Source organism: Drosophila subobscura, chromosome O (genome assembly GCF_008121235.1).
Source record: "Drosophila subobscura isolate 14011-0131.10 chromosome O, UCBerk_Dsub_1.0, whole genome shotgun sequence".
NCBI classification, from domain to species: domain Eukaryota; kingdom Metazoa; phylum Arthropoda; class Insecta; order Diptera; family Drosophilidae; genus Drosophila; species Drosophila subobscura.
The window spans coordinates 5,807,024-5,828,297 of NC_048533.1; the positions used below are offsets into that span (position 1 = coordinate 5,807,024).

Consider the following 21,274-nt stretch of genomic DNA (forward strand, 5'->3'; position numbering starts at 1 on the left):
AGATATGGTCAATCCTTACGGAATGGCATTTTTAGTTTCCTCTAATCTTATGAATTGTGGACGCTTATACTGGTAAAAGTGTGAGCATACAGTCCTCTGGATGCTAAATTTGGTGGCGCTAGCTTTTATAGCCTCTGAGATCCAGGCGCTCAACACGACGGACGGACGGACGGAGAGACAAATATGGCTTAATCGACTGGGTTATTCATGCTGATCAAGAATATATATACTTTATGGACCTTTATGCACCGTTATAAAATTTGCCTTGGCTCAATGGCGGACTATACTGACAAGTAGCATTTCAGCGGTAGTATAAAAGAAGTTGAGTTGTAATAAAAGTTTAATCATTAATAAATTCTATCTTCAAATCAAAATGATCAAGTCTCCAGTTGTTGGTTGGTTTTCAAAGAGTAAGGTTTAAAATATAAAGTCATATTTAAAATGGTCTTTATAAGTCTTATTTTAAGCGAATAAAATTAAGGCATTAATTATATATATTTGGCTTTACGTTGTCGTTGGTTCAGCTTGTACTAAATACTAAGGTTGATGGTCCCAAGAGCTGCTGAGCGGCTACATCCAATGAGGATGCCTGCTCCACAGGCAAAGGCACTTCTATCGTGAAGGCCACTGCCGGTTGTTGCTCCACTAGGAAGTCAGTCTGCTGTGGCAGAGCCATCTCCAAGCCCTCTGGCTGCTGCTGTTTCTCGGCCTTTGCCTTTTCCAGATTGTGTTTGTGCGTGTTCGACCGATAGTGGGTCTTCAAGTGGGTTGGTCGCGTAAACGAACGCTGGCACAGCTCACATATGCAAATGGCGCTGTTAATGTAACAAATTGAACCACAATGAGTTGGTTACTTGCCTGAACAAGCGCTCGCCCGTATGGACGAGCATATGATTCTTAAGAATGTATGAATTAGTGAAGCCCTTGGAACACTGGGAGCAGACAAAAGGCCTTTCATTGGTATGAGTTCGTTCGTGACGCAGCCGCCCGCTGTAGTTGACATAGGTGCGTTCACAGTAGCGGCAGGGGAAGTTACGATCCCCCGTGTGCATCACCTGATGTCCTTTCAGCTCCCCGGCGGATAGGAAGCGGGCGGGGCAGAGTCTAAAAAGGTCCAAACAAATTACAAGCTGTACTGAAGTTGCTTCGTTTTCTCAGCCTACTCGCACTGGAAGGGTCGAACGCCGCTGTGCTTACGCTGGTGACGATCAAACGATGACTTCCCAGTGATATTGGTGCCACATTGATCGCAGAAGAAGACGGTTAGAGTTGGTTTTTGGCGCTTTTCGCTTAAGTGTCTCTTTCGTCGATCTTTTCGGACTTTGGCTGGTGACCCATGGTCATCTTCTGACAAGGGCAACTCTTTAAATACGAAATTAAGATCTGCATCATTGCTGGTATCCAGATGGTCCACACCATCGTCCTCCACATCGCCGCCATTGCTCAGATTCTCATCTTTGATCATTACTTCTGTGGGACTGGGCGGACTCTTTGGCTCTGTAGCAACTCCCAGCTGTTTCTGGGTGCGTGTACTACGGCGTACACAGATTATTTGGGTGGATGCAGACCTGGAACTCTCAGTGGGCATCCCATCGCAGGTTTTTAACTTTTCTTGGCTGCTCAGACATTGCTCACGGAACTCTATGGCGCTCTGCACGGCGGTTTGACATCTTTCGCATATCCAATCCGGTAATTCTGGATCGAATTGAAGCTGAGGTGTGGATTCAAATGATTGTTTTAAAAGTATAGATGTATAATTTGGATTCCTTCTACCTTACCAATATGCCGGCAATTAAATTGATTTGTTGCACCAGACCCCTCGCGTTGGTTTTGAAAAGCTTCAAAGCATTTTTGTCGTCCGTGTTGCTGGCGCATGTTCGACAAACGTTTTGCAGCATTTTTTCCGACGAATGGCTTATAAAACCTAATAATTGACAATTGTAAACAAAGACATTCCACCCACACAACAGTTGGCCATTCGCAACCAGGGCTGCCAACTTAGCTCTTTTCCAACTAGATCTAGCTTTTTTCAATTTCCCAATGCGGGGTAAATTGTAAAAAAGCTCAGTACTCAGATGCGCTCAATTTTTGGTCGACCGAATCAGGGATGATATTCCTATGGGAACGATAAGAAATCATCCGTTTATTTTTCCGACAGAAAGTGTAATTTTTTTCTGTCATACAAAATTTGTTGGCTATTTCTAGCTATCTTTTTTATGACCGAAACCATCGCCCACATTTACAGGTGCCGCCGTGCAACACTGGCTCAAAATAAGACCGCTAAACAATTTTCATTTTAAACTAAGATTCCATTTGGTTACCGCTGTACGTGTTACGAATTATTCTATAGGACTTCACAAGACACCGTCCAGCTGCTGCTGCTTCACGAGGTTCTGCTGGTGAGTGTTTGATTGGAAATGCGTCCGCAGATGCGTCTTTCGCTGGAAAGATCGCTCACAGAGATCACATCGAAATTGTCGTTCGCCCGTATGCACTAGCATGTGGTTCTTTAGTATATAGGAATTGGTGAATGCCTTGCCGCACTCGGCGCAGACAAAAGGGCGCTCATTGGTGTGGATTCTCTCGTGCTTCAATCTGCCCATGTAGCTCACATATCGCCGCTCACAATAGCGACAGGCAAACGGTCGCTCTCCCGTGTGGACACGATGATGTGAACGCAATTCGGCGGCCGTGAAAAACTTTGCGGTACACTCCCTGCAAAACATAGTAATGGGGACTTAATACATTTCATAATTGGGAGCTTTGTTGAGTCTTACAGGCAACCGTACGGGCGCTCACCCGTGTGCTTTCGCATGTGGCGCTCAAAAACAGTCTTTGAATGGGAATGCGTCCCACACAGCTCGCATATGTAGGGTTCGTCTTCCGACTTGACTTTGTGGCTACTTTTGGTTAGTATTGGATCACTAGTTAGCTGTTCCGCTTCGCTGCTACTTCCCTCTGGCTCGCATTTTATGGCGATATCCAGGTCCAAGTTATTGGCTTCCATCTCATCGATTTGTTCACACTCGAAAATATTGCTCGTTGGCTGCTCTTTCCAGCATTATTATGAACGGTTCCTCCGGCTCCTTTGGCTCGTCATCAGTTTCCATAAATGTGCTGACTTTGCTACAATTCATTATTTTTCCCTTCAACGGTTCTGCCTGTGCTTGGCATTCCATTTCGCTAAGAGAGGAATCTTCGTCTTTCACAATTTTGGGCTGCCATCGTTTCTGGGTCTTGAGGCACAGCTTCCGAAAGGTCATGGCCATTTTGAGATCCGACTGGCAGCAATGGCAGATGAAGCCGGGAACATTCGTCAGATCTCTCAACTGTGGTATACCCCAAAACAAAGACATTTGCATGGGGACATGTAAATTTCCATTTCTCAGTCTCAAACACAACTTCCGGCTCACCCGAATTCCAGCAATCATGAAAATATGCCGCAACACTTTCCTGTTGTCATGCTCGAATAGATTTATGCTTTGGTCACAGAGATTGCGCCTGCCGCAGGTTCTGCACATATTTATTAACATCTTTGAGGCTCTCGCTTGTTGTAAAAGGCGACTTAATGGAATGCAGTTGCATGTAAATTGGAGCAGCTGCGCTGACATTCACTGGGAGACGCGTTTATCGTTTGTTGCCGTCTTAAAAGGCGCGAATGTAAGGGTTGGTTTCAAAAATAAAAGTTAACAAAAGTATACTATTATTTATAATTCTTTTTCTGTGCTCGCTGCTTTCAGCTGCAAATAGGTTTCCCCCTTAAAATCGAATAAATAATGCAAAATGGTGTTTTGTTTACCCGGTCTATGGCTTGCTTTCTTTGAGTTTTATTATTCCGACTTTGATATGCTTTTTGAGGTACTGCGACCTCGGCGAATTTAGTTTATCCTATTGTAATTGTTGTTACTAATCTGTGTGGGGTGGCACTGTGAACTGCAATGGAGTTCCTAAGCGTGAGAGACATCGTTGTCGTCGTAGGTTTTCAGGAGATTCTCTTTGATTTGCAAATCTTTGTGGAAGAGGATGTCCTGGTGCAGAGTCTCCTCACGTTCGCGAGCAATCTTGAGCTCGAGCAAGTCCAGGCGACGCTTCTCGACGAGGACACGGTAATGGTGAAGCTCCTGCTGGCGCTGGCGCAGATTAGGCACCACGCTGCCAGTGGTGTTGCTGTTTTTGCCTGACTCCGAAGTGGAGCGTGCCTTGCTGCTGACACTGGAGTTTGTCAACAGATTGCCAGACTCCTCCGTACCGCTGTTGCTGGGGATAGTCAACTTTTTGGCCGACTCTGGGGGGGAACCGCCCGTCTTGACGCTGTGGCGGGCGATAATCAACTTTCTGGCCGGCTCTGAGGGGGACCCAGCGGCCGTGACGCTGTTGCTGGGAATAGTCAACTTTCTGTCTGACACCGAGAGCGAACGTGCCCTGCCTGAAGATGACTTTGTACGCTTGACGTTGCCACGCCTGGGTGCCACCTGAGGATCGCTTGTAAAGGAGCTGCAGGCGGGCGTCGTTAGTACGACACTCAACAGATGCTTCGATAGTCCGGCCACGCTGCTGGCATCTGATGCGGGGCCGTTAATCCGCGCTTCCACCTCCCCGGAGCTGCACGAGTCGGTGTCGTTGGCCATTGAGATGCGCACGCGGTGAGCAAACAATGGCGGAGGCTCACGCACCACACACGTCTGGTGCGGCGGCAGGTCACAGGTTTCCACATTCAAGCTGGCAGCCGCCGCGTGGGAGGTGCTCGGCTGCTGCTGATCCTGATCCAGTCCTCGGTCTTTGCTCCTTTTGTACTTCAGCGACTCGTGGGAAGGTTTGTAGCGCAGGGCCAGGCTGGAACTGCCGCTCAAAGGAATATCCTTTTCCTCCTCCTCCTCGTCCTCCTCCGGCACAGCCATTTGTTTTTCCCGCCTCTGCCTCCTAAGTATGTCGAATAGATGCATCCAATAAGCCTTGGCGCGCTCGTTGCCGTCGAGTCCCTCCAGTTTCGCCAAAGAATTGGCTTTTGGTACAACACCGCCAGATGTACTTGGCGGCTCCTGTTGCTTCAGGTCCTTGCGTTTGACCAACTCGGTAACCATCATGCGCCAGTTCTTCTTGGCAACCTCTTGTCTGCCAGCCACCTCTGGATTGCTCTTCGATTTCTTGGTGCTAACGGTGACCTCTGCTGGCATCCAGCGATAGGTGACGACCGAGTCGAAGACCTCCTCATCCTTATCGTCCGTGTCCATTTTCCACATGACGCGACGACTGCTGCTCGAAGTGGAACGGCCGCAAGAGGCATCTGGATCATAAAAGCGAGCATTTTGTTTACATTTTTAATTGTTGATGGAATATAAATATTTGTGCATGTTTACCAGACTTCTGCTGCTTGTCCATTCGGAATTTTTGCAAATTTTATTCAATTAAAATTTAGTATTTCGTTTCGTACACCTCAAAATTTAGAATACAAATTTGTAAAATATTCCGACGAAAATAAATTTGGAAGAGATCGATCTGTCTGGATGTTTGTGTAAAGGTGTTACTGAAATGAAACTGAATTAAAATGCCCCGCTTCCATTGACTAGTTAGTACAAGAGCCTACTTTTCGTCATAAAATCTGGTATGTTTTCTGCTTGTTTTTATTTATTAGCTAAATTGTTTTGTTAACATCTTTGCATTGCATTCAACGAAAGTACATAAATATTATACATAGAAATAAATTAAATCAAAAAAGGAGTTTTGTGGCTTTGGTTTTTCCTTGTTTCTAGCTGGTAAGGTAACTGTCTAGATGTTTTTTTCTTCTCTAATTAAAATTGTAGTTTTAAAAGCATGAGATTTAAGTGTTTCATTTTGTGATCTATTTGTGCGCGTATCTGGCTATGAAACCACAAAAAGGTCTTACAAATTATAGGTACATAATCTTTAGTTTTTGGTGACTAGCAGAACTCTGTTCCATTTTTGAGGCGGGGATAATTGAGCTTGACTTATTTCGGTTGTGCTTCTGCCAATAGGCACATACACGTGAAGAATGGAGGGAAGGAAGGGTCTTTTGCCTACGTTAACACTCTCTAAAAGTTTAGTATGCTGTCCCTTTTCTTTTCTATTATTTTCATTTTGTTGCTTGCTATATGCTAGTTTTTATATAAAGTATTTGTTCATTAAAGTACACACATCGTCTAGACTTTTCCTGTGGGTTTGCTAAGTTTTCTTTTTGGGTTTCTCTTATTGGTTAACCAACTATTCTTCTGTTGCCTTTTTTTGAATGGATTTCAAGAGTAATTTACATGATGTTTGTGACTAGAGTTTGTGTAAAGATTCGAGCTATTATTCAACTATTTATTTAAGATTATTTTACCACACATACAATTCATGGTTTTTCCTTATATTTTTCTTTTGTTTTATACAAAAAAATTGTCTTCTTAAAAATTGTGAAAATTATTTTTCAAGTTTTACATCAAAGTTATTGAAGCTTTCTTGTTGTCTCTCTTTTGGTTCCAATTGATGCTTAAATGTTAACAATTCTTGTATATAAAACCGTGTGTGTGTATGCTCTCTCTATCATAAATCTTATCATAAGTATAATTATATATCATATAAACTACACAAGTTTTTTATTTTGTTTACGGGTTGTTTCTCTCATTTCCTTTCATCTAAGTTTCTGCGTACTTAATTTTTTGTTTTTTCGGGGCATATGAGCAAGTCTCGAGTGCCTACTGCAATTTCTCTTCATCGATCTATCAATCATTATCATTCTTTTTTTCTTTTTGTTTTGTTTGTATATTGCTAAACTTTTCGCTTGTTTGTAAGTACTAAATGTATAAATGTTTTTGTTCGGTTTGCTGTTTGTTGTTCTTACTAATCATAAGTTACTGGACGACACAGTGAGAAAACGAAGACGATGGCATACCACACTTCGGTGAAGTAGAGGGCTATCTGCAGCGTACAGAGGCAGTACTCCAGGCGCAGTCGGTAGGTTTGTAGCAGCAGCAGATAGGAGACACCGAGGAAGCAGGGAGCAGTCATAAACACCGACAATATGGCTGACCAACCTGTGAAATAAACACAGAAATTGCCACATTAAAAATGTTGTTTTTATTGATAACAAATGACTAAAATTAGAAGAGAGCAAAACAGAGACAAACACAAAGAGAGAGAGAGAGAGGGGGGAATCTCTAGGTCTACCTCGATCGGCCAACGAACTCTTGCGTCCCATTATCAGGCGTATTGACTCCATTACAATAAATGAAACCATCACCGCCGAATCCATGGCCAGGGTATGCCCCGTATAGCTCAGATTGATAGCCTTCAGCAAACCCATCGCCATCTCGCAGCAGGCGAACATCCCAAAGTAAAAGGAGTTCAAGTAGATTAACACTTCGTAATTCATGCTGGGATTGGGCTTCTTCGGCACCAGCGGTGGCGGTCGCTTTGGCGGCATCCTGTTAACAACTTTTGCACCTTTCGCTCTTTAACTTGAAGGCAAATTTCGTCCCCAAAACAAATGCACGGCGCACCGTGTTGCTCACGTTGGGCGCTGTATTTATAGACTGTTGTGGGAACCTGCCTCTGCGTTAGATGTTGCAGCGGGCAGTCGAGCACGGTTTGTAGCTGCGAAATTTGAATAATGTGAATGTGTCTCTGCCTCTGCCTGGTCGTTGTCGCCGTTTTAGTGGCTTTCTCTGGCGTAGTTTGGGCAGCAGATGATCTACAGATGCACTGCGCCTGGGTACACCAAAGTGTCAGAATAGATTAACTAATCCCTGGCCCAAAAGAAGGGGCTAATTGGGGGCCAAAGACCGAACCGAAACGCATCAGACGATAGACCCCGTGGTAGCCTCAATCTCTCATCGGTACTCTGGCCGACCCGAGGGTGTCTGTCCCGCCCGGCGTATGTACATTTGTATATATTACATTTGAATTAGAAGTGTGCATTGCACCTAGGGGACAGGCACGAGCACTAAAGCAGTTCGTATATAATTTTAGACCATCATAAGCGTATAAAAATACCAACAACGAGCGCGTACTGCCGCCAGGCGGCAGGCAGAGCAGCAGCAGCAGCAGCAGCAGGGGAGGTGCTGGCGACAAAAGGCCAGACAAAAGAATGCAAACAAGAAATTCAAATTAAATGCAGCTTTCGCTTTTGATAGAATCGGACGCGCGTCGGTCGCGTTATACTGCCTCGCGAATAAGATCTGTATCTCTGTGCAATCGGTTGGCTTATATAATTTGAAAAGCAGTTACCTTAATGGCAGGAAGCCTCCTGATGGCATCTGAATGTGTTGTGCGTGGGTTTTGCTGTTTGGTTCGTTTCATTTTCGGGTGCGGAGTGCCAGTCGATCATTCGGTTTTGTGGTTCATGGACACAGGGCACACACAGCAATACGCCAGCGTATCTCATGTATTGGTTGTAATATCTCGTTTGCATTAAAGTTAAAGTGGTCTAAATTGTCTAGACGTCTGATGGAGTAGTGCCAGGAGCAAGCCACCTCTCGTCTTCCTCGTCGCTCTGCCTCGTCGGCCGCTGCTTCCTCTCGTCGAGCTAGTGCTAGTGCTGATGATAATGGCTTGGTCGTGGTCGTTGTCGTCGTCGTTGACAACGTGGTACATCAACTGCTAGGTGTATGTTACGGGTCGACACATTGTACAAATGAATATGCTGGCATAGACTAGTTCAGCACCTTGTAGGGTGATCATTAAGGCACTCAGAATCATTTCGAGTTTGAGAACATAGGTTTGAAAACAACACAAATATATAACAATAGCAAGACTGGGCAGTGTTAATATTACGGATGCGGTTGCTTGCCATCCTGCAAAAGAAAGAAACAAACAAAATAGATTAGTAGTGGAAATATGTCACTCTGCCATTAACCGATTACATTTCTCATCTGCATCATGACCATAATTACGCATACGCCACGATAGATGTGGGGGGCTTGGTGAAGGGGGGAGTACATACATACATATACATATACTACGAAACGTTTATGGGCGGCTGACGTTTGCAAGCAAAAGGCAGGGGTATGAGAATGTATGACAATGTCGAAGCTCTCTCGTCCATAATTTCGCAGTGTCATCATCATCATCAGAACTCTGGTTAGGATTCCTTTGGAAAGGTGTTGCTTTTCTACTCACCACGATCGCTGAGACTGCTCTTGCGGCCAAAGACAATGCGTAGGGTCTCAATAATGCACAGCGAGAGCAGTATGGACGCCTCCCGCGACAACACATTCTCGCCGTAGTTCAGATTGATTGCCTTCAGCACGCCCACGCCCACCTCGAAGGCGGCGTACATGCCGAAATAGAATGAATTCAGATACATGAGTATCTCATAGATGAGGCTGGCGTTCATTGCACTGCGGCGGCGGTGGCGGCGTCGTTTGTTGTTCTCCTGGCCGCTGGCTGCTGCTGCTCCACTCGGCGGGTAGAGGTCCTAGGGCTAGGGCAGGGGCAGATGCGGCTGCCCTCAACTGCTCGTCGTCACCGGCGCAGTTTGAAGCAGCTGTCTGGATGGGTGGGGCAATGCCAATATCCGTAGTGCTAGACCTTATCCTAGTCCCAGTCCCTGAACCACTCGTCCCACGAAGCAGCAACAGCAGCAGGTGGTGGCTTCGCTTCTAGCACGCGCACTTCCATATAGCCATTTGTGGCTGGGTGACGCTGGGTGGCTGGGGACAGGCACTAATGGAGCTCTTGGTGTATTTTTAATTGTGTTCTCCTCCTCATATGTATATTTACTGGTATCGTAACTGCTGCTGCTGCTGCTCTCTCGCCGTTGCTATTGCTGTAGGGGCCAGCGCGTCGGTTGCCAGGGGGGGGTTTGGATGACAACTCTATGCTAATATTAAATATGTGCGTTCACATTTATATGTATGTAGCATATATTGTTGGGAAACATAGAACATGGAACTTATATAAAAACGCTTGGCAATTTCTATGCTCTTCTGCTCTGCACACGCACACAACAACAACAGCGACGGCAGCAGTTCTTTTGGTATGTACGCACACACACTCCAGAGGCCAGTGGCCAACGAATTTGCACCATTAATAACAATCAAAATATATTTTAGGCCTTTTACGGGAAGTCGTTGCTAAGGAATTTACTTTTCTTTGGATGGTATGGTTTATTTTGGAACATGTGAAGGCAGAATTTCATGCTGCAAAACCCTCAAAAATGTACCAAAAAATATACCTTTTCATTTAAAAAATACACAGTAAATATACCGTAATCTTAAATCTATTCCTCGATATGTATGTTCTATGTGATATTACTAGCTAGTTGGGAGTCTCAGCGCTAAAACTATAATTTTATCAGATTTTTCAATCAATTGCTTATGCTGTAAACATTCCATTTCAGTTATAAAATTATCTTCTGCTGAGCTATCGACAGTCTGTCATTGTATTCAAAAGTTGCCAGTCACAACGAAGCTGTTACTGAGTAAAGTATTTAAATATATTTTCGATATGAATTTCAAAGTATGTACATATGTTATTATATGTCTCAGTTAATAATTTACATACACTTACAGACTGAAATTAAAAACTCCCTTGCTTCCAGAAGGAGTGATTTGCATGAAAAATTCAAATACAAAATTTGTAAAATATAAGGTTAAGAGATACAATTTATAATAAGCCAAATAGATAGCCAATTCAATTTTGCAAATATCAAATAGAACATCAAAATCGAGGAATATGATTTAAGACTACGGTACATTTACGGAATATTTTTAAAATGAGAAGGTATATTTTGGTATATTTTTGAGGGTCAGATGGTATATTTTATCAATAATTTTGCGGTGACAATATTACTCGTATTTGTTTAATTTTTGATTTACTTTAATTTAATTTTACCGTGATGCCGGCAGATCAAATCCAGTACTCAGAAAAGTACTTTGACGACAAATTCGAATACAGGTGAGTGCACGGCAGTAAGAGACCATTTATAGACAATTGGCCAACAAGTGTGTTTTTACCCCCAACCATCAGGCATGTTATTCTACCCTCCGATTTGGCCAAGCATGTGCCCAAGGCTCACCTGATGACTGAAACGGAGTGGCGAAATCTTGGCGTACAGCAGAGTCCCGGCTGGGTTCATTACATGATGCACGCTCCAGAGCCCCATGTGATTCTGTTCCGACGCAAACGAGTCGAGGAAGACAACGGGACGTCGAAACAAGCGGCGGCCTGTGTATAAAGCCAAGCGAAGACCTAGTCGGGATGCAGAGAGAAGAGGAGAGGACAGCACCCACCAACTCACAAAGTATTCCATAAGATAGACAGGTTTATCAGGGCATCCTGATGTAAAATAAGTAATCCATTAGCTTTAGGAGCATTGCAGCTGACCAAGTTCAAACTTCGATAAATGTTTAAAGTGTTGTAACGTTCCTGTTAAATTCATTTAAGTTATCTACTCTAACTAAAATACAAATCAAATGTACGCCATGTGTACGAACAGTTTAAAAGCAGTAATATTGTACATTTAAAACTAGTTATAACAACGCCAGACGGCCGGCACGAGATGATCGGTCCAGGTTTCGTTGCTGAGATCGCAATTCTTTTTTGCATAGTATTCCATAGCGTAGAGAGAATTAGCATGCCATTGCCCAGGATGAGGGAGAACCAAAGGAACATGTTACCCAGCACTTTGGGTGCACTTCGCATCATATACACCAGAGCGACGCCCACAACACCAAAGAAGATAAACATGACGGGAAAGAACATTTGCAAGGCGAATCCCAGCACCTGCTCGTGCACCAGAGCCGAGATCATGAACACCGACAACGAGGCGGCCACCTTGGAGCCCTTGAAGACGTGCATATACATGTCTTTGTACACGTACTCGTACAGCCAATCGTGCACTACCACATTCCAGTTGCGGTAGTAGGCGTCGTAGGTGTGAGAAGTCCACCAATCCTTGTAGAACATGCGATCCCCGAAGCGTAGCAGCTCTGAAGTGAAATTCAGCCAGGAGTGCAGGATCATGTAGAAGCCACACAGGAATATCACAGCACTGGGCAGCATCATGCCAAACAGTTTCAGGATCAAATTCGATGGGCCCATCTCCTCCCTGCCATACTCTCCGAAGTGCTCGTGTATGTGACGCTCGTGAATAAAGGCGTAGAGAAAGGCCACGGCCACTACCTCCAGCAATCTGTTTAGGGCAAACTTCCACCGTATGTGCGAGGTACGAGGATAGCTGTCCCGATAGATCAGCGTGGGGGCAAACAGAAAGTACACATAGCTTCGCACAGGCGGCACAAATGGTCGTCCGGCCGATGCGGCCTCCTGGTCGTCATCTGTCTTCTCCTTTCCCGCCAGCACTCGAGGTGCGTTGTATCGCACGAAGGCATGCATCTTCATCAGCAGGCGAGTGCTCTCCAGCAGAAGGATGCAGGCGCTGACGAAGGGCAGTCCAAACTTCAGGCAAAGCGAGGTGGACACAAAGCAAAATACCACTTGGGAGCTGATGTACATAATCAGGCAACTGTGTGACCAGAATCGTTGAAGTGCACCTGCCAAGGGACATGATCTTAGATTAGTTTGAGCTCCATGGATTCCCGGTAGTACTTACTATGCTGCTTTAGCTTATGCCTGACCACTGCCCATCCCTGGAAGGCGTAATACAGCGACAGGACAAATACATGCTCCAGGAGCCACACGCCGAAGACCCAGTGCAAACGTTTCAGTCCACCCCGAAACGTGCCCAGGCCCAGATCAATCCGCCCCTTCACAAAGTAGTCGTAGAAGATCACATTCAGCAGAAACATGACCAGAATAATGTAGAAGATGTGATAGATGGTGCGCATGTGCTCCACCTGGAGCAGCGCGGTCAGGTACGATTCCCGCGCGACGAATACCTTGTCGGGCAATTGACGTCGCTCCGCTCGCTTCTGTCCTTGGTGGTGCGCCGGCTTGGCACCATTTGCATGACCATTTGGACTATCGCTAGCGTCGCTGGCTGCAGTGTTTGAAACGTTTGGTTTGGACATGCGATTATGCCAAACGCTATTATGGCTCACTCCCCCATTGGGGATCTCGAAGCTGCGAAATTCGTGGGCACGCAGCTCTCGCTGCCGCAGATCCTGAAGGACATCCTCGACCATGCAGGACAGGCGCTTCTCAAAGTCTTCCAGCATTTTAGACTGGAATTTCAGCAATTTTTCGCGCACAAAACTGAGTTCGGTCAGTTCTGCCGCGCCCCTGCGCTGCTGTGTCCCCTCGTTCATGGCTTTGTTTGAGGTATTGTGCGCCTTAGCCTTTGTTCCTTTGTTAGTCCTTAGTAATGTTCACTTAGTTTTTAATAGCCGCGTTACTCAATTAATTATATTCTTATTGCGACTGCCCCGTGGGACGTCAGTTTGCACAATGTTTGCGTCGAGGCGTCCGCGACGACGCACTTGGATTCTCTGCCTTCAAAGCTTACGCCGAGTTGTTGTCAAATTCACGAAGATAACGGCGCTTGGCTGAATGGCGAAGGCAGTGGCGGAGCTAAAGGGGGATCGGACTTCTGCATTATTTAAGTGTATTTTATGCTCAAAATATATTTAAAGAAATATATTTAAATTATAATTTGATTGATATAGATGATTTTCCAATAAAAATTATGATAGTCCCCCTTCACAGACCCCTTCTGACCTACGCCACTGGTTAAGCTAAGACTTACTCTCTGCATTCACTCCATAACTCTACATATATTACATTTGGCGCTCTTCCATTCCTTGCTTCTCTTCCGCTCGTGTTGCCATGTGTCAAACACTCAACAATTGAACATTATAGTTACATTCCGCATAATATCTCTTGCATTAGGCGAGACGATTAGCTGTCAACGGCACCTTAATCAATCCAGAGGCAGATTCTGATGTGGGTCCCTATTCAACACCACTGATAATGTAATTTTGTTCATTGGCCTCGTGCCGGGGCAGCAGCGGTTGCTAGTCCGAGTGCGCTTGCACTCAAATTGTTTACATTACGCTGGGCTCCCACGACCCCATTCCAGGGTGCACAGTGGGATCAAATATAGGAAACAAAGAACTTGCACTTACGAAAGCCATACAAAAAGACTACCGAAATCCAGTACATTGATAACGGTACGTATGGCAAAGTTCATGTTTTGTATTGATTCGAACTAATAAAAAAATGTAGATTGGAAGGTATTTCGTCTTTAATCCAAGCGGGTGGACAGGTGCGCATGTCGTTGTCGTCATGGTGTCAGAATGAGAATCGTATACCTTAATCTAGAAAAAGCGTGCCATACAATGTGGTATAAGTAATTTTAATTGGAAAGTCAGTGAGCAAATACTTTTTGTTTGGGTTTGGATTTCCGTTTGTAATAGATTTCTAATTATGGCATATTATTTTTCAGTATTCTGTTCTTCTAAAAGCTAAAAGTTACATCGAAAATGGGAGTTCCATAAGATACATAAATATGTACACATATGTACATATGTACAATTCCAATTTCAGTTCCAATTAAATACATACATACATATGTATGTATGTACATATTTACATTTTTGAGCTGCATCAAATACCCACAAAATGGTCAAAATAAGAAGGGATATGTGTGTATTTCTGGTGTATTTTTGGCATATTTAATTGCAAATATTTACGTCAAGTGGGTAAGAAGTGTACATATGTACATTCATAAGTACATACATACATATGTACATATACATACATATGTACATATATACATACATATGTATGCACAGATCCATATGTACAAATATATGTACATATGTATGTACGTATATGAGTGGAACAAAAACAAATACAGGCGCATAAACATAATGTTTTGATAGCGAAAAATGAGCCAAAATTAAAGCCCACGGCCATGAGGTCCTGCGGTTCGCAGGATGCACAACCATCTATACCCAAATAGAATTGTGTGCGCGTGTGTGTGTGTGCCTGTTGGAAATAATATTAATGCCGTGCAGACGCAATAGCCGAAAATATATATTATTTATGCGAAATAAACAGCAGCGACAAGAAAAACTCAACGACCCGACCGCCCAAAAACCCACAAAACCACCCAAAACATAAACCAAATATGAAATTAATGCAAAAATGACAAAAGCAGCGTGAGAACGAAGGAAACAAACAGAAAATGGAGAGTGTAATATATGAAAATAGGAATAATAAAAGCTGTGCCAGCGGCAGGACCACCTCATAAAGCCCATACTATATACACACCACATAGAAAACGGCATATCTAGAAGGCGGGCATATTCACAAACCTCCTGACTGAGGGCGAACCATTATGGAGAAACTGAAACCGAAAGATATTGGCCGCGGAATAGCATGGTATGTATGAGACAAACGTACACATAAAAAGACATTTTTATTGCCGGCCCCAAAAAGAAAGGAACAGAAAGAAAAGAAAAGCAAAGCACACACAAAAAAGGAAAAGGGAGGATGGGAGAGAGCCAAAAAAGGCCACAAAAATAATATGCGACCGCATAAAAATCTATATAATTCATAAACCCGCAATGGGAGGAAGGCCGTGGACGGAACGGCATGGACCGGACACGTACTCAGCTCTGTGGCGGCCATATTGGGTCATAAAAAGCACTCACACACACCAGTACCCAAACAAACACACACACACACACACACACATTCGCAAGAGGCAACATAAAAGCCATGGCCACAGTGCGCCGCAGGAAAAAAGTGACAGCAGCAGCAGAAAAAAATTTTATGATGCTGCCTGCGCAAAAGTTTTGTGAAGCAGAAACATATAAAAAATGTTGCATATTTTTGGGCATGTGGGGTAATTCCCCTTCCGCTTTCCACATTTACTGTGTGTGTGTGTGTGTGTTTCTGTTTTGTCATTTCCGTTATTTGGCTGCTGGCTTTCGTTGCTGTTGCTGTTGTTTCTGGTTTATAGGCACACCATTTTGTGTGCTGTGTGCCCTGAAACTCTGAAAAAAAAAAAAAGAATGAAATTAGAAATGGCGCATTTTTGTAATTTACTAAAAAGCCATATAAAACGCAGTGAAAATGTAAGGGGAACTATAAAACGAATGAATGGATGCACATATGCGATGATTGGGGGTATTAAATGAAAACGGAAATGGAGTAGAGGGAGTTCTAGGCGGAAAATGGGAGGTGCTACAGAGGATACTCGTACTTTATAATAATAATTGCTGACATGGACTATTAGATCACACTAAATACATTGAAGATTGTTGGAATGCCCATTGTAATTTATGTTTTATACGTACCGCGCATCATTACCCTTTGGTCGGTGGGTGGGAAGATGGACCTGGGAGTGCAAATTCCCAAGTAAAGTATTCCATAGATTTAACACAGTATTCATTTTAGAGCGGACTTTTATTTACTTAAGCACATCGTATGCAGATCTCGCCTTTCTCCAATGCACTAAATCTTCCCCGGTGCAAAACCCCAACTGTCGTCTAGCCTCAGAAACCACCCGCCATATGGGAGAGTGGCCAGGAAGGCTGCACAGCCCTGCTACGATCTGTCAGGGACTCTGGCTCCGGTTCATTTCCTGCTGCTTTTTGGCAAGCAAACGTTATTAGCGTCTCGCACATGGCTCCATGGCAACCGTGTTGGGGGCGTTGGAGGCGTGTCTGGTGGCACACGTTTACAAAATAAACGAAAGCTGCTGCGCCTGCCACACAGCACACACGAGAGGAACAAGAACAGGGCTCGCCAGCACAGAGGACTCATAAAAATATGCTAGAAATTGGTTTGGCACAAGGGCACAAAAAGAAGGCAACGTCACAGAGAGGGAGGGTATGAGAGGGACACGGGGATACCAGGAAAAAAGAAAGAACTCGGAGCAATATTTAATGTCGCCAACGATGTCAACGGGGAGATTGAACCCCAAAAATGGGAGAATGGTGGGTGGTGGCAGGGAAACGAAAAAAATACGAGGCATGGCGACAGCGCCGGCTAGGACGACGACGACGACGACGACGACGACGACGATTCCGTTCGCTTTTGATTGTTTTGCAAACAAAGCGAAACAGTTTCACAGCACTGCACTGCACAGAGCCATCATCCACCCACTTCTACCCCACTTTCATCCACTTCTCCCCCACAAAAACACACACACACACACACACTGATACATTTCCCACCCCTCACACAGATACTTTTTGTGCTCTTCCTTTTTTGCCCACTTAAACAAAACAAAAGAGAACGAAGGAAAACAAAATAAAACGAGCAAACAGGGGGAAAAAAAGAAAAAACCGTTGGCAACGTTTTTTCCGAGGGTGGATTTTCATTTTGTATGGTTCATGATTTCCAACTCTATTTTGCTCCCCCAATCGTTGCCCATCCAATCCTACTTCCCTGCCCCTACCCCATGGCTATAGCCCTCTCTTTTGCTCCTTCTATTTGTGTGGATTTTTTTTAGCATTACATTATTTGGAAATTTATGCGGGGTGGCAGGCAGCCAGGCAGCAGGAAGGCGTCCAGCCCAGTGACTCATACCCCTCGCTCTCCTCATCGATTTTTTGTGGTTCGGGGTTTGTTCGAGAAAGGGAGGAGCGATTTTTTATGTAGATTGGGCCATTATGTGGAATTAGTTTTTGTAAGGCCCGCTGCTGATAGAAATGGCGCTGGGTCTGTGCCATCGAATGCTGTTATTGGCCGTCTGCTGAACGGTGATCTAGAGGTTCAGAAATGCACACATTTGAGGGACAAAATCTTCATTTACAATTAGATGCACAGCCAAAGCTTTTCCAATTTTTCCAAATTGAAACTTTTTAAGGGAGAGCTGTTTCTAAGTCAATTAGCTTAAGGGAACCCCAAATAAAGAATATCAAGCACTTCTCATCAGTCATCACTTTTCCCCTCAGAATTTTCCACTTAGCATTTGCATTTTTATCAGTGCAAGCAAACAAAAGATCTTCACGTACATAGCCCCCCCAAAAAAACAAATAATTTTTATATTTTGGAAACTTATTTGTCATTGTTTGACAACGACGATTAACAGAAGTCAATTTTTATATTTGCATATTCTTCGAGCTCTAAAAATGCTGATAATGAAACAAAGGCGTTGTGTGTTGAGTGTGTGGGAAGATGCTGATAAAAACTAATCTGAAAAACCTAATGGCAAATGGATTTTATTTCAGTGATTTTTATGCTTGAATTTTTCCAATGATTGGGTGGAAATTATTCCACTGAATTCGCAGCCAGACAATAACCGATTCCCCATTTTGAGCCACTCAAGTGTTCATCTTCTGGCCAAAAACCCCAAGCCCCAAAAAAAAAACAGAGAAAAACCTCCCATAATGGTGTATGGAAGGAAGAAAAAAAAAAACAAACAAATGGGATGCCAAATAATGCGAACGTGAACTGCATGAATGTGAAAATATGTGTGATAGAGACAGCAGGGGTTTAGTTTAGAGGGGGGGTTTAGGTATTTACAAATGTAAAATTTAAAGATTTGGCAAAATTGAAAGACGTTAGAGCTTTACTTTTTGAAATTTATGCCACTTTTCCAGTATGTTTAACTTGAAGACCCCTTCTGGAAAAAGCCATGCAACGCCTCTGAGCTATAGTGTGTTTGTGTGGGTGTTGCTTTTTGGTTTAAGGTGTAGATCGCGGTGAGCGGGGGGGGGGCAGTGGATGCATAAATAGCCATAGCCATTGGGGGTGGTTCCCAGCAGAAAACTGGGTGATAATTTAACAACAAAACAAAAACCCACGAAATGCGAATGCGAAACGAGTCTTTTAGTTTTATTTTTGCCTTTTTTACACGCATACCCACCAATACACAAGAACATTGACACATGGCTGAGTGTGTGTGTGTGTGTGTGTGGGTGGGTGGATGAATGGATGGGTGGCGTGTGTGGTGGTCGGTGTACTCCCCTTATTTTTTTGGGGTGGTTGCTGTTTCTGGCACAAAAAGCAAGAAATTCACATAAAAATATACGAGTCCTCATTATGATAATACGAAAATAAATGACAGTGGTGTTTACACCGGAATACTAGAGGGGAAATACTAGAGGAGGTGGCGAACCAAAGAAGCAGGATACAGAGGATAGAGAGGGATAAAGACTATGTGTTAATGCAGCTTCTTAGTTGAGCGTGGCATAGATATGAGGCATTTATTGGTTTAGTTTTGGTTATAGCAATGATGGAGTAAAAGAGAGAGGGACTGAGATGTTCAAGCAAATGGAAGCATATAGGGATATAACCATTAACGAGAGCTAAAGATTTAAATTAGGGAAGGGAAACGGGTAAAATGAAAGACTTACTTGCTCTTTTGATGAATGTACATATCCTGAATTGAAGAGAATTACAAGTTCTACACAAATACATATCTTTGCTTGTAAATAAAATACAATAAATTGGCATCTTAAGATCCTCAAATGCTATACTTACCCTAGAATGAAGAGAAGATTCTCTATCCTTGATCATTCAGGAACATCTTATTGCAATGCAATTCGAAATGTTCTCTCTTGATATAAATTATGTTGCAGGGTATCGCCATAGTCTAGCTTTCCACCCAATCGCTCAGGATAAATCCGAAATCTGGCATTTCAGCGCATTCATTACAAAATAAAATATTCTACTTTGTCCTTTGGCATCTTTGTGTTTCGCCAAAGACTCCTAGTGCTAACGTTTTATGCCTTTTGTTCTTTTGGCTCCCACACCTTGTGTAGCCTTCAGCCAATCCTTGGTTGCTCCTCCGATGTCATGGAGAGAGTGAGAGAGGTTGAATTACTTATTCAACATTTGACATGGGCTTTGGCTTTGGCTTTGGGACGTGGGCTTGGGCCTGGGCCTGGGCCTGGGCCTAAAAGCCTTTTGGCCATGTTTTGGTTGAGATTCGTTTGCCGTTGCGACTGTGCGACTAATAGGCTCGCATATTTATCGTAAGAAGTTCAATTTTTTATTCGCATTTTCCCTGGGTACGTATTCCGGCTTAGTTTCCACAGGACCATTACCAAACATTTTCCCTTTTGCCCAGAGAGTGAAGAGAGACTCTGTGTGTATGGGTGCGAGTGTGTGAGTTCTGGCCATTAGCTAATTCTTTGGCTCACTGCGAGACTGAATGAGAGAGGGTGAGGTACAAATGCTGGCAAAATTCAGAGGAGTTTCTGCCACAGCTGCAAATGAAAATTCTTGGGTGAAAATACGTTACATTTTCCGGGTCATCCGAAAGAGAAATGAAATCTCCCCCACTACCTTTTCGAGGGGTCAACAATTAAATGCCATTTGCAATAAAAACAAAAATTGAAATGCATTAACAAAGATCCTCTTTGCCAGCAAAAATTCAATGCATGGCAATGAAAAATTATTTAAATGTGACAAAAATTTGGAATAGCACAAGACGGAAAAAGGTCAACTCCAGGGTTGGAGGGTCAGGGCGATGGTCAATTAAAATGGGTCCAAAAATCAAACCCCCCCCTGTGGAAACCTCATTTCTCACTATGCAAAACAATGAAGCATCAATTTTGCACCCAACACAAAATCCTTTTGCAGTTGTTGTCCCGCTTTTCCCAGTTGTTACAGTTTTCAATGTCCAATGTCGGGGCTATAAATTTGACCCTAGAGCCACCCCTATGGTCCAGTTGTGGTACTTACTCCTTGAGGCCGAATCGTCTTAGCCGTGACCCCGAATTTTCATGCAATTTCCCTCTTCTCCCCTCTGAAACATTCGCAGTATTCGCATTAATTTTAACCTCTGGCTCTCTGATGCTGACAAGGGGTCACGACGGACCATCGATGGCGCACGTTCTCAATTTTTATTTTATTTTATTCGGTTCGAAATTTTCCTTTTCCCTGACCAATGGTCGCCGTCCAACCCTCAGGGATCTCTCTTCGGGCAGGGCATCTGTGTGTGTTGGCGGCATTTCCACCGCCACAGGGGTCACGAAAGTGTGAAAATGTGTAACTGCTGCGTGGACTGATTAGATGGTTGGGTTTTAAGGATCATTTCTGGGGTGGGAACTGGCATGCATTTGGCGCTTAAATTCACAAAAATGCCCAATTGCCTAAGCTTGGGATTTTGGGATGTGGACAATGGAAGCCAATGAATGGCTGCTGCCTCAAAAATCTCACATTTTTATATTTGTTCAAATGCATTTCGACTGGCGACTTAGTGGCCATAATTTCCAGCGAATTACAAATGTAAAACGGGGAACAAATGTCCAGCCAAGAGAACGAATATAATTTATGTGATTTTCTGGATTTTCTAGAATATTTCTGTAACGGTAAATAATCTATGGGATTATAAAAATGATTTCCCTCTGCTGTGAATATTTGTTCACTGATGAGCATAGAAAGATTTCATAAGCTTGCTCCTAAAAGCATT

At 43.7% G+C, this 21,274-nt stretch overlaps 7 protein-coding genes across 10 annotated transcripts; 1 reads left to right on the top strand and 6 right to left on the bottom strand.

Moving 5' to 3' along the window:
- Positions 1–370: 370 nt before the first annotated feature.
- On the bottom strand, positions 371–2,001 carry LOC117898372 (transcription factor Ouib). Of its 2 annotated transcripts, XM_034807710.1 has the most exons (4): positions 1,779–1,996; positions 1,164–1,711; positions 859–1,104; positions 371–803 (listed from the first exon to the last, which is right to left on the bottom strand). In XM_034807710.1, exons 1-4 carry the CDS (start codon positions 1,896–1,898, stop codon positions 521–523), a joined length of 1,197 nt encoding a protein of 398 aa, XP_034663601.1. In that variant the 5' UTR covers positions 1,899–1,996; the 3' UTR covers positions 371–520. The 2 variants fall into 2 exon arrangements, with proteins under 2 accessions (XP_034663601.1, XP_034663602.1); XM_034807711.1 differs by lacking the exon at positions 371–803 and having other exon boundaries at positions 927–1,104; positions 1,198–1,711; positions 1,779–2,001.
- A 121-nt stretch (positions 2,002–2,122) lies between these two features.
- LOC117898377 (transcription factor Ouib) lies at positions 2,123–3,659 on the bottom strand. The gene is given in 4 exon segments (XM_034807719.1): positions 2,123–2,715; positions 2,778–3,026; positions 3,028–3,329; positions 3,414–3,659. Coding segments are annotated over 4 exon segments (1,032 nt in total). The 5' UTR covers positions 3,534–3,659; the 3' UTR covers positions 2,123–2,354.
- A 186-nt stretch (positions 3,660–3,845) lies between these two features.
- On the bottom strand, positions 3,846–5,532 carry LOC117898378. The gene is made up of 2 exons (XM_034807721.1): positions 5,358–5,532; positions 3,846–5,284 (listed from the first exon to the last, which is right to left on the bottom strand). The coding sequence occupies exons 1-2, from the start codon at positions 5,377–5,379 to the stop codon at positions 3,948–3,950; spliced, it is 1,359 nt and encodes a 452-aa protein (XP_034663612.1). The 5' UTR covers positions 5,380–5,532; the 3' UTR covers positions 3,846–3,947.
- Positions 5,533–6,113: 581 nt separating this feature from the next.
- LOC117898374 (transmembrane protein 216) lies at positions 6,114–7,809 on the bottom strand. 2 transcript variants are annotated; one of them, XM_034807715.1, is made up of 2 exons: positions 7,743–7,809; positions 6,114–7,031 (listed from the first exon to the last, which is right to left on the bottom strand). In XM_034807715.1, the coding sequence occupies exons 1-2, from the start codon at positions 7,792–7,794 to the stop codon at positions 6,838–6,840; spliced, it is 246 nt and encodes an 81-aa protein (XP_034663606.1). In that variant the 5' UTR covers positions 7,795–7,809; the 3' UTR covers positions 6,114–6,837. The 2 variants fall into 2 exon arrangements, with proteins under 2 accessions (XP_034663606.1, XP_034663605.1); XM_034807714.1 differs by lacking the exon at positions 7,743–7,809 and adding an exon at positions 7,165–7,535.
- A 360-nt stretch (positions 7,810–8,169) lies between these two features.
- On the top strand, positions 8,170–11,250 carry LOC117898376 (cyclin-dependent kinases regulatory subunit). Of its 2 annotated transcripts, XM_034807717.1 has the most exons (4): positions 9,858–9,973; positions 10,050–10,096; positions 10,835–10,893; positions 10,966–11,250. In XM_034807717.1, exons 1-4 carry the CDS (start codon positions 9,916–9,918, stop codon positions 11,171–11,173), a joined length of 372 nt encoding a protein of 123 aa, XP_034663608.1. In that variant the 5' UTR covers positions 9,858–9,915; the 3' UTR covers positions 11,174–11,250. The 2 variants fall into 2 exon arrangements, with proteins under 2 accessions (XP_034663609.1, XP_034663608.1); XM_034807718.1 differs by lacking the exons at positions 9,858–9,973; positions 10,050–10,096 and adding an exon at positions 8,170–8,258 and having other exon boundaries at positions 10,845–10,893.
- On the bottom strand, positions 8,333–9,357 carry LOC117898375. The gene is made up of 2 exons (XM_034807716.1): positions 9,115–9,357; positions 8,333–8,789 (listed from the first exon to the last, which is right to left on the bottom strand). Exons 1-2 carry the CDS (start codon positions 9,329–9,331, stop codon positions 8,596–8,598), a joined length of 411 nt encoding a protein of 136 aa, XP_034663607.1. The 5' UTR covers positions 9,332–9,357; the 3' UTR covers positions 8,333–8,595.
- Positions 11,251–11,367: 117 nt separating the features above from the next.
- LOC117898370 (sterol O-acyltransferase 1) lies at positions 11,368–13,363 on the bottom strand. Its single transcript, XM_034807708.1, is given in 3 exon segments — positions 11,368–11,568; positions 11,571–12,491; positions 12,551–13,363. Coding segments are annotated over 3 exon segments (1,680 nt in total). The 5' UTR covers positions 13,206–13,363; the 3' UTR covers positions 11,368–11,464.
- Positions 13,364–21,274: the final 7,911 nt, after the last annotated feature.